Here is a 12,397-nt window from a genome sequence, read left to right on the forward strand (position 1 = left end):
CCAACTACTTCCCACTTTAAGGCAGCAAAGAGGATACTCCGCTATCTCAGAGGTACGATCGACTATGGTCTATTTTATTCACACACTAATGATTACAAGCTTGTTGGCTATAGCGATAGTGATTGGGCTGGAGACAATGATGACCGAAAGAGTACAAGTGGATATGTGTTCTACATGGGAGACACTGCCTTCACTTGGATGTCTAAGAAACAGCCAATTGTCACACTATCAACATGCGAAGCCGAATATGTGGCTGCCACCTTCAGTGTTTGTCATGCGGTTTGGCTCAGAAGCTTATTGGCGGAGCTCGGGTGGTCACTAAAGGAGCCAACAACTATTTGTGTAGATAACAAGTCGGCGATTGCACTCTCCAAGAATCCAGTATTCCACAACCGTAGCAAGCACATCGACACTCGCTTCCACTACATCAGAGAATGTGTTGCGAATCAGGAGATTCAAGTTGAGTATGTGAAATCACAAGATCAAGTCGCTGATATCTTCACAAAGCCCCTCAAATTCGAAGATTTTATCAAGATAAGGATGTTGCTCGGAATGACAAATCAAGTTTAAGGGGGGGTGTTGAAATAAATAAACTTGATTGATGTCTCCACCTTCTAGAAGAGCCAAGAGAAACAAAGAGGAATAGATATTTTGCTAGACATCTCTAGCTCATTCCACCGGCCTAGTATAGCATATCAAAGTAATTAGGCATATTAAATATTGTAATAGGGTAAAAAAATCTAGTGCTAGAACACTCTAGCAAAATTTATGTCGGTAGAATAACCGACTTATTTTCTTATATATAGGCAAGGCCTTTGCTGAAGGATGTATAAGTGAGCACAAAAAAAAATATAAGTGTAGTGTGTATAAAAAAGAGTATTCCCCACATCAATATATTTCTCATATATTCTACCAAAATTATTCTCCAAAATATTTCCTCCAAGCCAAATTAATCCTCCAACATATTTTCTATATTCCAACAGCGGCGATCTAGGTTTTTTGGGGCACATTTTCTTCATTTGGGCTTGATCTTGATTAGGGCTATTGCTAATCGTCGGCTGCATTATTTCTATTAATTCTATATAGAAATTGAAGTTACGCTAGCTTGGTAGTGTCGTACTAGTAGAGATGAATTTAATGACTGATTCTCGTATATTTTATTATTGATTAAAGTAATTGTTTTATGCTTTACTTTGTAACAACTCTATGCAGATGACAAATGATGAGCATGATCACGCTATGTAGGGTAGTCGTGTGAATGAGAGTTTATTGTGGTGAGGGGGCATGGGAATGTGAGCTATATAAGGTAGTTGGTGGCCTAACAAAGAATATGGCGCAATATACCTTAAGGAGCTTTGGAGACAAGGATGTTTGAGTGTAGTCTTCAAGACATGGTGGTGGTGGTGGAGATTATTATGATTCACAACTAGGCTATGTTTTTTAATTGTTTCTATCAATTTGGGCCTTACAACTTTTGGTAATTTATCACTAATCAATGATTGTTTCAAATCAATCCAAATATCCATATTTCCGGGATACACAACAAGGGAGGATGGTTTTGTTAATTGAGATGTTTAGTGACTTTCTAATTATGTTACTAGAGATACACACTTTCAAGTTTCAATAGTTATGGTTGATTTGAAAAGTTGTTGAAAAAAACTCTTAAACTCCTTTCGAAACTATGGAATTGAGGATATAAAACTAATTTAATGGAATTTTTAATTCTAGATCTAATGTTTAGCATAAAAAAATATTTGAATTACAATTTAAACTCACTTAATTTTTCAATTTGAATTACATATTCAAACTAAGATACATGAAATTTCAAAAAATAATACATTTGGATTTACACATTGCACACCCATATAGGGCACATATTCACACATTGCAAACACATTAAATATATTTCACACACTACACTACATACACACACAGATTGCACACACACACACACACACAACACACTACATACACTCACAAACAATACGGACACTACACACACATACACATAGCATGCGCACATAACATCATACACACACGCTGCACATAGCCACAATGCACACACTTAATACATACATATACAATCCACACATACACACATTGCAACGCACATACAGATATAATGCATACAATTAATACACAACACACAATTCACAAACTGTGCGCCTTCACACATAGCCTTCACATACACACACTACAACAACACACTGTGCAAAAAATAACTAACTCAACTACCTTAAGACAAGGGAGTATCTTTTTTTTTCTACTTATAGTTAGGGTTGGAAATTTTCTACACGGCACAAAAAACAAAATTGATGAGTTTGGGTCAAGCCTTATTGGATTTGTGTCATTATCTAATTGACCCATTAGGAACATAATAATTATGGATTGAGTTCGAGTTGGGTTGAATTCGGGTAACTAACTAAAAATAATAGTAGTAATAATTAAATTATTGGAGTATTATTCTTTTGAAAAAAATAATACTCTAATTTTATTCTCTAGGTTTGTGTAAATAAAGTTTTATCATGTTAACCATATTTAAAAATCATGTTTAATCATGCAATATCAAATTTCTTGGTGTAATATCATGTTTTGATCGTGTAAATCAGGTTCGGGTCGTTATCATGTCGTGTCAACTCATATTATATCATGTCGTTAATGAATCTGTGTTGTGTATTAGTTGTGTTCGAGTTTGAAGGTAGCATAGTAGGTTTGTATTCCGATTGAAATTTTTTTAACACATCGGATTCAGATTAAACCATATTAAATTGGATATAATAATTACACAGAGATGCAATATTGTAAAATATTTAGTTATCTAAATTAGAACTTTTTCATTGGCCGGCTAGCTGGGACTAACTTTATCTTGAACCAAGTGCAAAATATTAGTAAATCAATAATTATTGTTGTGTTACTATTTCGTTTACATTATCACATCCACCCGGCCTACTCACTGTAAGCCCAATTGCCCAAACGACAACGATTGTTCAGCTTGGCCCAAAGTAACGACCTGATGAGTTTGATCTTTTAGACCATGTTTAACGGTTAGCCGACCTCCATGTTATTTCACTAAATAACGCAAACCTCACACCTCTTGGTCTCCATCGCTTTTCCTCTATAAGCCTGCCAACGGTGGCACAATCTTATTGGTTGATAAATACTCTGTTTCAAATTTTAATACTATCTTTTACTCCCTCCACTATAGAATTTGGGTCGATAAAATCTTATCACTCATTTCGCAAGAAATGTGACCGAGAAAAATCATTAAAAAAATTCATAATTAGTTCATTAAGTATATTAAACTTAGTTTAATGCGAGTAAATTAATATAAATTGTGTTGATTTTTTGTAGAATAAAAGTATAAAAATAAATTTAGTTTATAGTAGTAATATTGTTCAATTGGTGAGACGAAAAATTAACAAATCTGGAGTACTACTAGAAAAGGATTCGGATTGAGTCTATCTATTAAAAAAAGTGGAGGATATATTGTAGCTGTATTGATAGGAAAATAGAAATGAGAAGTACTAACTAATTTGTTCGAAACGGCGTCGTTTGAGCGCCACTGCAGTGTTTCTTCCAATGCAGAAAATCTCACCCAAATTGTAAAAACACTGAAAACATTAACATTATCTTGTTCCCATGGCTGCTTCCTTACTCTCCCTCTCCTCCTCCACACCTTCCACAGCTACTCCTCTTCTTTGCCCATTCTCTTCCCATTTCAAGGTATTTTCTCCATCACATTCCACACGCACTCCCTAAACAACAAAAGTTCACTCTTTTTCAAGTTTAATTGTGTGTTTGTTCATTTCACAGGGCAATGTAACAACTCTGAGGGCGAACCCATCTCAATTTCCGTCCATAAGCCTCTCCCACAAGGCTAAGCCGCGGAAGCCGCTTACTGTTCAGAATTCCGCGGCGTCTGCTGCCCAAGAAGCCTCTGGAAGTGCTCGATTTCGGCTCGATAACTTGGGCCCGCAGCCGGGGTCACGGAAGAAGGCGAAGAGAAAGGGGCGTGGGCACGCGGCTGGGCAGGGGGGAAGCTGCGGGTTCGGAATGAGGGGTCAGAAATCGAGGTCCGGTCCCGGCGTCAGGAGGGGATTTGAGGGCGGCCAGATGCCCCTCTATCGAAGAATCCCCAAATTGAGGGGAATTGCTGGAGGTTTAATTTCCCTTTCAACTAGTTTCGCTTGATATCAATCTGAATTTACCCAATCTGGGATAAAATATGACTATTATCTGATGATTCTGATAGGTCTTGAGAGTTTGTTCTGAGCTTGGTTGCTCTGATTTTACATAGTGAAAATAAATTTATAAAAAAAAAAGGAAATTGCTAGTGACACAAAAGTAATGCCGTAATTGCTAGTCATCTGATGTACTACAGTCTTAGACAAGTTCTAGATCATAAGCTGTGTGAGTGGACATTATTCAGCATTGAGGTTAATTTGAAGAGGGCTTCCTTTTCGTTCGAGTTCTTGATAGCAAAAATAAAGTTAGTTTAGGATAACGTTCTTGCCAAATATCTTTATTGGAGTATTAATTTTCTCACTCTTGTTGAGAATGAAAGTAAAAGGATAGATGATATTTATGTGTTGGTTGGTTACCTTGAGTCAATACCTTCTCTGAACTTCTTGTTTTAAGATGTGTTTTAGTTTTCACAAAGAGTAGCCTGTGAGTGCATTCACAGATACAAGTTGCAGGTGTATGCAATCAGGGTATGATTGTCAGTGATTGTCTTTGTTGGCTTGGCTGTATTTTTTTTTCAAATGAAGTTTGGGAATAAGTAGTTAGTAATCTTTATTCAACTTGTGGGAAGTTGGTCGCTTGATTGGAACTAATATAGCTACTTTCTTCTGTATGTTCTTTACCCTGATTTTTGGATTCCATGAATGCTTATTAAGCATTCTCAATTTTTGACACTACTATTTCACTAAGCCTGTCATTTCTAGTAAGCTAATGGCACTCAAAACTTTGTTTGGATATCAGTTTGCAATATCTGAAGCTTCATAAGCATCCTCTGTTATACTTGACTGAGCCCATTATATATTTAAGTTATGCTGATACTAAATATGGGGCTGCTTTCGTATATTCAGGCATGCGTGCTGGACTACCGAAGTATCTACCAGTGAACTTGAAAGATATTGCAGATGCTGGATTTCAAGAAGGGGAAGAGGTTTCCTTGGAGTCCTTGAAGAAGAAAGGTCTAATAAACCCATCCGGTCGGGAAAGAAGACTCCCTCTCAAGGTAATGTACAGTTATATGCTAAAATGTTGGGTATTTTTACTTGAAGAAGATATACCAGTCTTTTGAAATCGTCTAAAACGGCATACTAATTTCATCTCTTTCATGATTACTGGTACATATCCATGTATATTGAAGTTGCGAATGGCAGATTTGTAAAGAAAGAAACTTATGTAGTCCCTTATCATATGGAGTACAACATATTAGGTGATCTATATTACTCTTTTTTCAGATCTTAGGAGATGGGGACTTGACTGTGAAGCTCGACTTCAAGGCCCGAGCTTTCTCAGCATCAGCAAAAGAGAAGATTGAGGCAGCTGGTTGTTCATTAACCATGCTTCCTGGGCGAAAGAAATGGGTGAAGCCGTCTGTATCAAAGAACCTTGCCCGCGCTGAAGAATACTTCGCCAAGAAACGGGCCTCAGCTGACTGGGTCGACACGCCTTCTGCTTGAGCCGCAATTTTGCCAGCAACATAAGATGTGTAACGCAACTATTCATTGTTGTATGCTCAAATGTTACCTTTGTTAGTTTTCGAGCAAATCCTGGTAATTGTTGAATCTTTGTAATTGAATCATTGGGTTCATAACGGCCTTTTTCGTTTCAGATTTCCACTTCTTTTTATCTTATTTTTTCCAATTTTTAGATAAGCTTTACATTAACGAAAGGAGAAAGGTTTATGTGGAATGTTTTGTTTTATTGTTTAGAGGGAACTACTTTCGCACATAAATATACCTGATCTTTATTTTATACTATTATTTTTATCACGGTACCAAAAATGCCTAAACGAAAACGTTGTCGTTTGTAAGTGGTCGTGGCATTGTCAAAATTTCCACCTTATTAATATTTTAATCGCACCAAAACATATCTGTTTCGGTCAACCGTTGAATTAATTTTATTGACCAAAAATATACTACTTCAATAAATAATTTGAGAATTTAATAAAATTCGGCAACTAAATAGCATTCAAATGTGGCACATCATAAGATTATGACATGAAATTTGATTGTTGGATTCAACGTGAATTATTGCAAATAAATAGCTCTGTTACAGAGTATTAAAATTTCAACGTGAATTATTGCAAATAAATAGCTCTGTTACAGAGTATTAAAATTTCAACACAAATGATTCTTTGATTTACAAGTTCTTTATTATTATTGGGTCCATATCTTGGGCCGGATTGGTTGGGACCTTTTTTAATGGGTATACTAAAAGCTAAAATGGGATAAGTGATTAGCTCTAATAGTCCTAAAAAATCAATCTCATTTTTTATTTTTTGAGTAAAAAATATCTATATTTAGATTTACACTAAAACAAAATTTAAAATATTTTCATATCTTATAAGTAAAAATGGCATAATATAGAAAATATTCTTTTAAGTTTGAGTTTAGTGTAAATGGTTGGAGTAAAATCATATCTGATATGATATTTACACTAAATAGATTTTAGTTTAGTGTAAATAGTTGAAGATGCTCCATTATTTCAAGATTTCCAATTTTGTGAGAAATTCTTTATTTAAGTCATTGGGAAACAGGGAAAGGGCTCATTTAATTCCTTTTCATCGTTATATAATCCATATTCCATTATATAAACAGTTTTAAATTATTAATATATAGAGGTGGCTCTTCTTGACTTGATGTATTAAAATAATAAGGATGTGATGTATTGATGTATTTAAAAATTCTTAGTGACTTATATATACAGTCATTTATTTATCATATAGGGTAAATGGAAAAAAGAAATATGAAAGTTTAAACAAATCTTGATCTATTTTATTTTTTTCAAAAATGGCTAATTGATATATTTTTAGCTGTCCCATAATTTATTATTTGTGGAAAATTATATATGCTTTTGGCAAACGAATAATATCATGCAAACAAAACATTCGGCCATTTAAATGACGTTATTAATATATTTTAATCAGTTATGTCTTTAATTTTTAAGTACATACGAATTACGTTGATAAATTTAGAAACGTCGTATATGAATTTTTTTTATAAGACAATTGAGAAAAATGTCTAAGTTAATTAAATTGGCCCTTTTGAAAATTGCGGGATATACCAGAATTTAATCAAACTTCATGGTTTTTTTGGCTATTTAGGGCACCAGTAACTTGACTAGTTGCTGGCTCGGACTCGTCTCGTCGAGACAGGCCAGCGTTGCGGCCGTCGCGTCTCGTGGAGGCGCTCGTGGGGGCAGTTGGTGAGCCAATAGTGTTGCCGGAAGCAGGAGTTGGTGATTGGAGAAGAGGTGATTATGGAATTAAACTAGTTAGGACGTTGGATGATAGATAGATTGTTACCGGAATTTCCTAGGGAGTCTATTAAGACCATCTCCAACCATTCACACCAAACTCAAACCCATTTTTGAGTATACGTCACACCAAAAAATAATTTTACTCCAACCATTTACACTAAATTCAAAATTTACACCAGTTTTGAGTTTTTTGTCTCACAAAATTTTTGCAGTGACACCATATTTGGTTTTGTTTAACAAAAAACATCAAAAATAGGTTTGAGTTTGGTGTATGGTTGGAGAAGATTTCTATACCAAAACTTTTTTTGGAGTATGGTTAGAGATGGTGTAAAAGAGACTTTACAAAATTCCAAATTTTGCTGTCGAAATGCTCTATTTGTGATTTGTTGATCTAATTCCGTTTGAAAAAAAATTTGTGCCATACTTTTAAGCGAAAATTTAAACAATGAATACTTTTTGGCAAATATCCTTAAAATAGAAACACCTAAAGGATTTGCCAAAATTGAATATTTGATCCACTAATTTAGAGTGATAGCAACACATGCTAGGAGGAAAATAGAGGTGCAGCCGTGCAGGTAACTTTTTATTACTCCTATGAAAAACACCCAGCACTGTGTTGCTAGGAGGAGAATTGGAGGTGTAGGTAACTTTTTAATTTATTATGAAAAACACCCACCACTTTTCAACTACTTAAAGAGTAAGTTGGTGAAAAAATGTGCGGCACACATTTGCAAATACACAACTCCAATCTAACAGCATAAACATGACAAAAACACAACATATGAAAATTTTCAGGCTTCCCAAATCCAAATTATTACCGAAGTCCACGCCACACCCCAAAGTCACCGACGCCGGCGACTTTCGACTATTCTGGAATTTTCATATAATAACAAATAAAAGATCCTCAATTATTAACCCTCGTATTTGGACGGCGGTCACATTTCAAAGCTATACTCTTATTATTCCGACCCACTCTCCACTGACTGAACACGTTTTAAAATCCTTATGCATTTGACTATTTATAATGGCAGAATAAAGTGGTTTACTTTCCGCTTTCTCCATCAAGATTCCCCAATCCCATGGACCTCGCGCTCGCCTCAACCTTCCAGCCCCGCCTCGAATCTACCCGTTTTCGCCGGAATATTCCACCCAAATTATTGCGGCAAACAGTGATCCTGGCGGCTCAGAAAAAGATCGCTGGGGTGAGCGACGAGCTCAACTCCATCGCATCGCAGAATTTGGATCACGCCCCCGCCAGAAGAAGGGTGCGATCGGCTTTTGCCAATGTTCAGCAGCACCTCGATCATATACTGTTTAAGGTTTTCATTTCTTCAAATTTCTTTAAAAAAAACTGTCTTTATTAGTAGTATTAGATTACTAATGATTGTCGAATATTGCTTTGTGTGCAGATGGCCCCAGCTGGGATCAGAACCGATGAGGTCAGTTGTGATCTTTAAAAAACTAATTTCAACAATTACGGAGCTGAAATATTGTTAATAGTAGTATTGTTGAAAAGATTTAACTCTAGAAGCCTTTTCTAGTTACATTTTGTTGGGTTTAATTGATCCCTGCTGCTTCAATATCATAAGACTCTAATCAAGATTATTGTATTTGCAAATTGATGCTTGGAAGTTGAATGCAGAATTTCACCCTTTACTGATTGATTCTGATTCTGCATTAAATTTCCAACTGATAAGTGCGTGGTGAATATTTGATTCTATGTGGTTTTGATTAGTTGGTGTGATATGAAACTCCATTTTGTGACCTCAAACAGTTTCCCTAAGATTGAGGCCATTATTTGGGGAAGTTTTGTGCGCTGTCTATTAGTAATGGAAGCTTATTCAAACAGCATTGACTATGACATGATTAACTTTGATTTAGTGGTATGAGATGAATTCGGAAGGTCAAGAGATTTTTTGTAAAAGCTGGTTGCCAAAGCCCGGTGTACGGATCAAAGGAGCCTTATGTTTTTGTCATGGATATGGTGACACCTGCACATTTTTCTTTGAAGGTTTGTCATCTCAAAAGAAGATAAGCCACTTTGATTTAGTGAGCACTTTTTAAACTATGGAATCACAGGCATTGCCAAGCACATTGCTGCCTCTGGTTATGGTGTGTACGCCATCGACCATCCTGGTTTTGGCCTCTCTGAAGGATTGCACGGCTATATCCCCTCGTTTGATGCTGTGGTCGATAATGTCATTGAGCAATTTAATATAATGAAAGGTAAAATCCGTCAGATTAATCAATGGGACTGTGCTTATGAGAACATGCTTACTCCTAATGTAAATTCGAAGTTGAATTGTTAATCTTGTGTTGTGATGTACAGGAAGGCCCGAGATTCGTGGGCTGCCCCGTTTCATATTTGGTCAGTCCATGGGAGGGGCAATTGCTATCAAAGCACTTCTAAAGGCACCAAAGGAATGGGATGGCATAGTGCTTGTTGCTCCAATGTGTAAAGTAACCATCCCTATTTTCACTACTACTATATATATGTACCCAAATTTATCATATGGATTGGACATGAGATGTTTACTGTTGATCTTTAGAGTTGTGTGTTGTTTCTGTTTAGACAATTTGATGAAATAATTGACCATAAGTCCTATCTCTAGTTACATACATAGGTTGATATATTGTAACGATCTGAGTATAGTTTATTAACTAGTTGGCATGTTCTTCAGATCTCAGACGAAATGAAGCCCCCCGTTCCGCTCCAGCAAGTACTCATCTTCCTATCGAAGCTCATGCCACAGGCGAAGCTCGTGCCCCAGAAAGACATAGCTGACTTGGCTTTCAGAGAGTTGAGCAAGAAAATTTTGGTATATGTCTTTTTCCCTTTGTAGAATAACAGTGTTGTCGTTGAGCTTGCAAAGCATTTCCCTAACTTCCTCTTGCAGGCTCCATACAATGTGATCAGCTACTCAGACCAGACCCGGCTCAAGACTGCTGTCGAGCTCTTGAACGCCACAAAGTACATTGAGTCTCAGGTCGACAAGGTGAGTACTATCTAAACTCGAAACCACCTTGACTCTGTGTAGGGGACGATCATTTATGGGATTCGAATCATTCCATGACAGGTCTCGACTCCAATGCTGATTCTTCACGGGGCTGCTGATAGGGTGACGGATCCCCGGATTAGCCAGTTCTTGTACAACAACGCATCGACCAACGACAAAACGTTGAAGCTCTATGAAGGTGGATTTCACTCTATTCTTGAAGGGGAACCGGATGATATAATTTTGGCAGTTCTCAATGACATTGTTACATGGCTTGATTCTAGGACAACTTTGAAATAGATTTCTTTTATTTATTAGTGAGTATTAGTTATTCTAGTAAAATCTAATTGACATGGGCTTTGATGTTTTTAACTATAGGGCTGAGAGGAATATGAATGTGTGGTTTAGTTAGTTATGGTCATGGAATGTGATGATTAAGTCGGCTATTGAGATTTAACACTATATTTTAAATAGAGTTTTCTCAAATGGAAAATTACAAACTGCCATGATATTTTTGTGTCGGTGGAAAAATGAATACAGATATACTTTACCTTTATAGTGTTTAATTTCTTCAAGATTTTGGGGAGGCCCCATGTTGGATTTCATATAGAATCATTTTAGACTTAGTACTAAAAAATATGATCATGACTAAACAACTATCCAAATTAGAACGACAAAGATTGAAGAGGTTGATTGAGAAGTTAGACCCAAAAAACTATAGTGCAATTCTTGTACTACTACGTAACTCTTACATCTACCCAATGGTTTTTTTTTATTTCTATCATGAATATTGCTATTTTTAACTTGTACAATAACATTTAAAAAGTTAAATACTCATGCACAGTCGATTAACTTTAATTTGCTTCTATATATGGTTACATTCATTTTGGTATAAAAATCAAATACTACCACCGTTTCATAATAGGAGTAAGATTTGGTGTGCACACGAGTTTTAAGAAATATAAAGAAATATGAATGAAATAAGTAGGTAGAACATGAGGTCTACTTATCAGTAAAAATGAAATGTGACTCTTATTATGAAACAGACTGATATGATAAAATATGACTCTAATTGTGGGACGGATTTAACCGTTTAGCAATGTCCGTTTTGCTTAATTTATTTCGCTTATGGTGGCGTGTAGTGCAATGTTTTGGTGCTCGATCATTAATAATGGAATTATCATATTTCGATATCTATGTAAAGCAAACTATTGATTATGGTATTCCACCAAAAAATGTTAAATATTTTTGTAGGTAAATTGCATTCGAATTCAATGGTGTGATTTAGTTAAATACACCAAATTAAAAATTGTGGTCCAAAGGGAAGGTGTTTGGTTATTGCAGCAACCTTTCAGTTTCAGATTAAAAGTCCATTAAATGATCTGCTGCGCTTACCATTTTCTGTGGTTGCACATGCACTATTATGTATTTTTGTTTTTATATTTATTTCACAAAAATGATGTTAGCTAAACAGGCCATGAAAATTGATGTCATATGTGGGATATCCTTGTTCGTGAACGTGAAATTTCTCTTTTTATTATTCGGGCTCATTCGGTATCTATTTCATGTTTCGACTAGACATGATACCATTATGATAGTTATCATAGTTTCGATTAGTTAATTTACATATATTGGCTGTTTGGTAGATTAAGATAATTGTTAGTTATCTTATTGTAGTGTTTGGTACAATAAGTCACAAGTAAGGATTAAAATTATGATTGCCCAAATTATCCTCATTAATTTAAGTTAATTACTAAACTATCCTCCTTATAAAAATTAGCATCTTTTTAAGCTAAACTCCTTACAAAAAATAGCATATTTTCAGGCTAAACTCCTTACTTGTCAAAAACGGATATTTATTCTACCAAAAAAAATGTTTGTTTATTTTGGTATTCTATTTTTGCAAG

The 12,397-nt window shown here is 35.5% G+C and overlaps 2 protein-coding genes across 2 annotated transcripts; both read left to right on the forward strand.

The window, feature by feature from the left end:
- Nucleotides 1–3,564: 3,564 nt before the first annotated feature.
- Nucleotides 3,565–5,844, forward strand: LOC121772410 (50S ribosomal protein L15, chloroplastic-like). Its single transcript, XM_042169507.1, has 4 exons — nt 3,565–3,723; nt 3,814–4,159; nt 5,091–5,242; nt 5,472–5,844. Exons 1-4 carry the CDS (start codon nt 3,640–3,642, stop codon nt 5,691–5,693), a joined length of 804 nt encoding a protein of 267 aa, XP_042025441.1. The 5' UTR covers nt 3,565–3,639; the 3' UTR covers nt 5,694–5,844.
- Nucleotides 5,845–8,354: 2,510 nt separating this feature from the next.
- LOC121772409 (caffeoylshikimate esterase-like) lies at nt 8,355–10,961 on the forward strand. The gene is made up of 8 exons (XM_042169506.1): nt 8,355–8,813; nt 8,904–8,933; nt 9,376–9,505; nt 9,574–9,720; nt 9,824–9,954; nt 10,176–10,313; nt 10,392–10,490; nt 10,572–10,961. The coding sequence occupies exons 1-8, from the start codon at nt 8,574–8,576 to the stop codon at nt 10,788–10,790; spliced, it is 1,134 nt and encodes a 377-aa protein (XP_042025440.1). The 5' UTR covers nt 8,355–8,573; the 3' UTR covers nt 10,791–10,961.
- The last annotated feature ends 1,436 nt before the right edge of the window (nt 10,962–12,397 follow it).

This window comes from Salvia splendens, chromosome 16 (assembly GCF_004379255.2).
Source record: "Salvia splendens isolate huo1 chromosome 16, SspV2, whole genome shotgun sequence".
Lineage (NCBI taxonomy): Eukaryota > Viridiplantae > Streptophyta > Magnoliopsida > Lamiales > Lamiaceae > Salvia > Salvia splendens.

Excerpts from the sequence above, each read along its gene's own strand:
- LOC121772410 (XM_042169507.1), top strand. The coding sequence starts at position 3,640 with ATGGCTGCTTCCTTACTCTCCCTCTCCTCCTCCACACCTTCCACAGCT. Across the intron at positions 4,160-5,090 it reads ATTGAGGGGAATTGCTGGAG|GCATGCGTGCTGGACTACCG; the intron begins GTTTAATTTCCC and ends TCGTATATTCAG. Across the intron at positions 5,243-5,471 it reads AAAGAAGACTCCCTCTCAAG|ATCTTAGGAGATGGGGACTT; the intron begins GTAATGTACAGT and ends CTCTTTTTTCAG.
- LOC121772409 (XM_042169506.1), top strand. The coding sequence starts at position 8,574 with ATGGACCTCGCGCTCGCCTCAACCTTCCAGCCCCGCCTCGAATCTACC. Across the intron at positions 9,506-9,573 it reads CTGCACATTTTTCTTTGAAG|GCATTGCCAAGCACATTGCT; the intron begins GTTTGTCATCTC and ends ATGGAATCACAG. Across the intron at positions 9,955-10,175 it reads TTGTTGCTCCAATGTGTAAA|ATCTCAGACGAAATGAAGCC; the intron begins GTAACCATCCCT and ends CATGTTCTTCAG.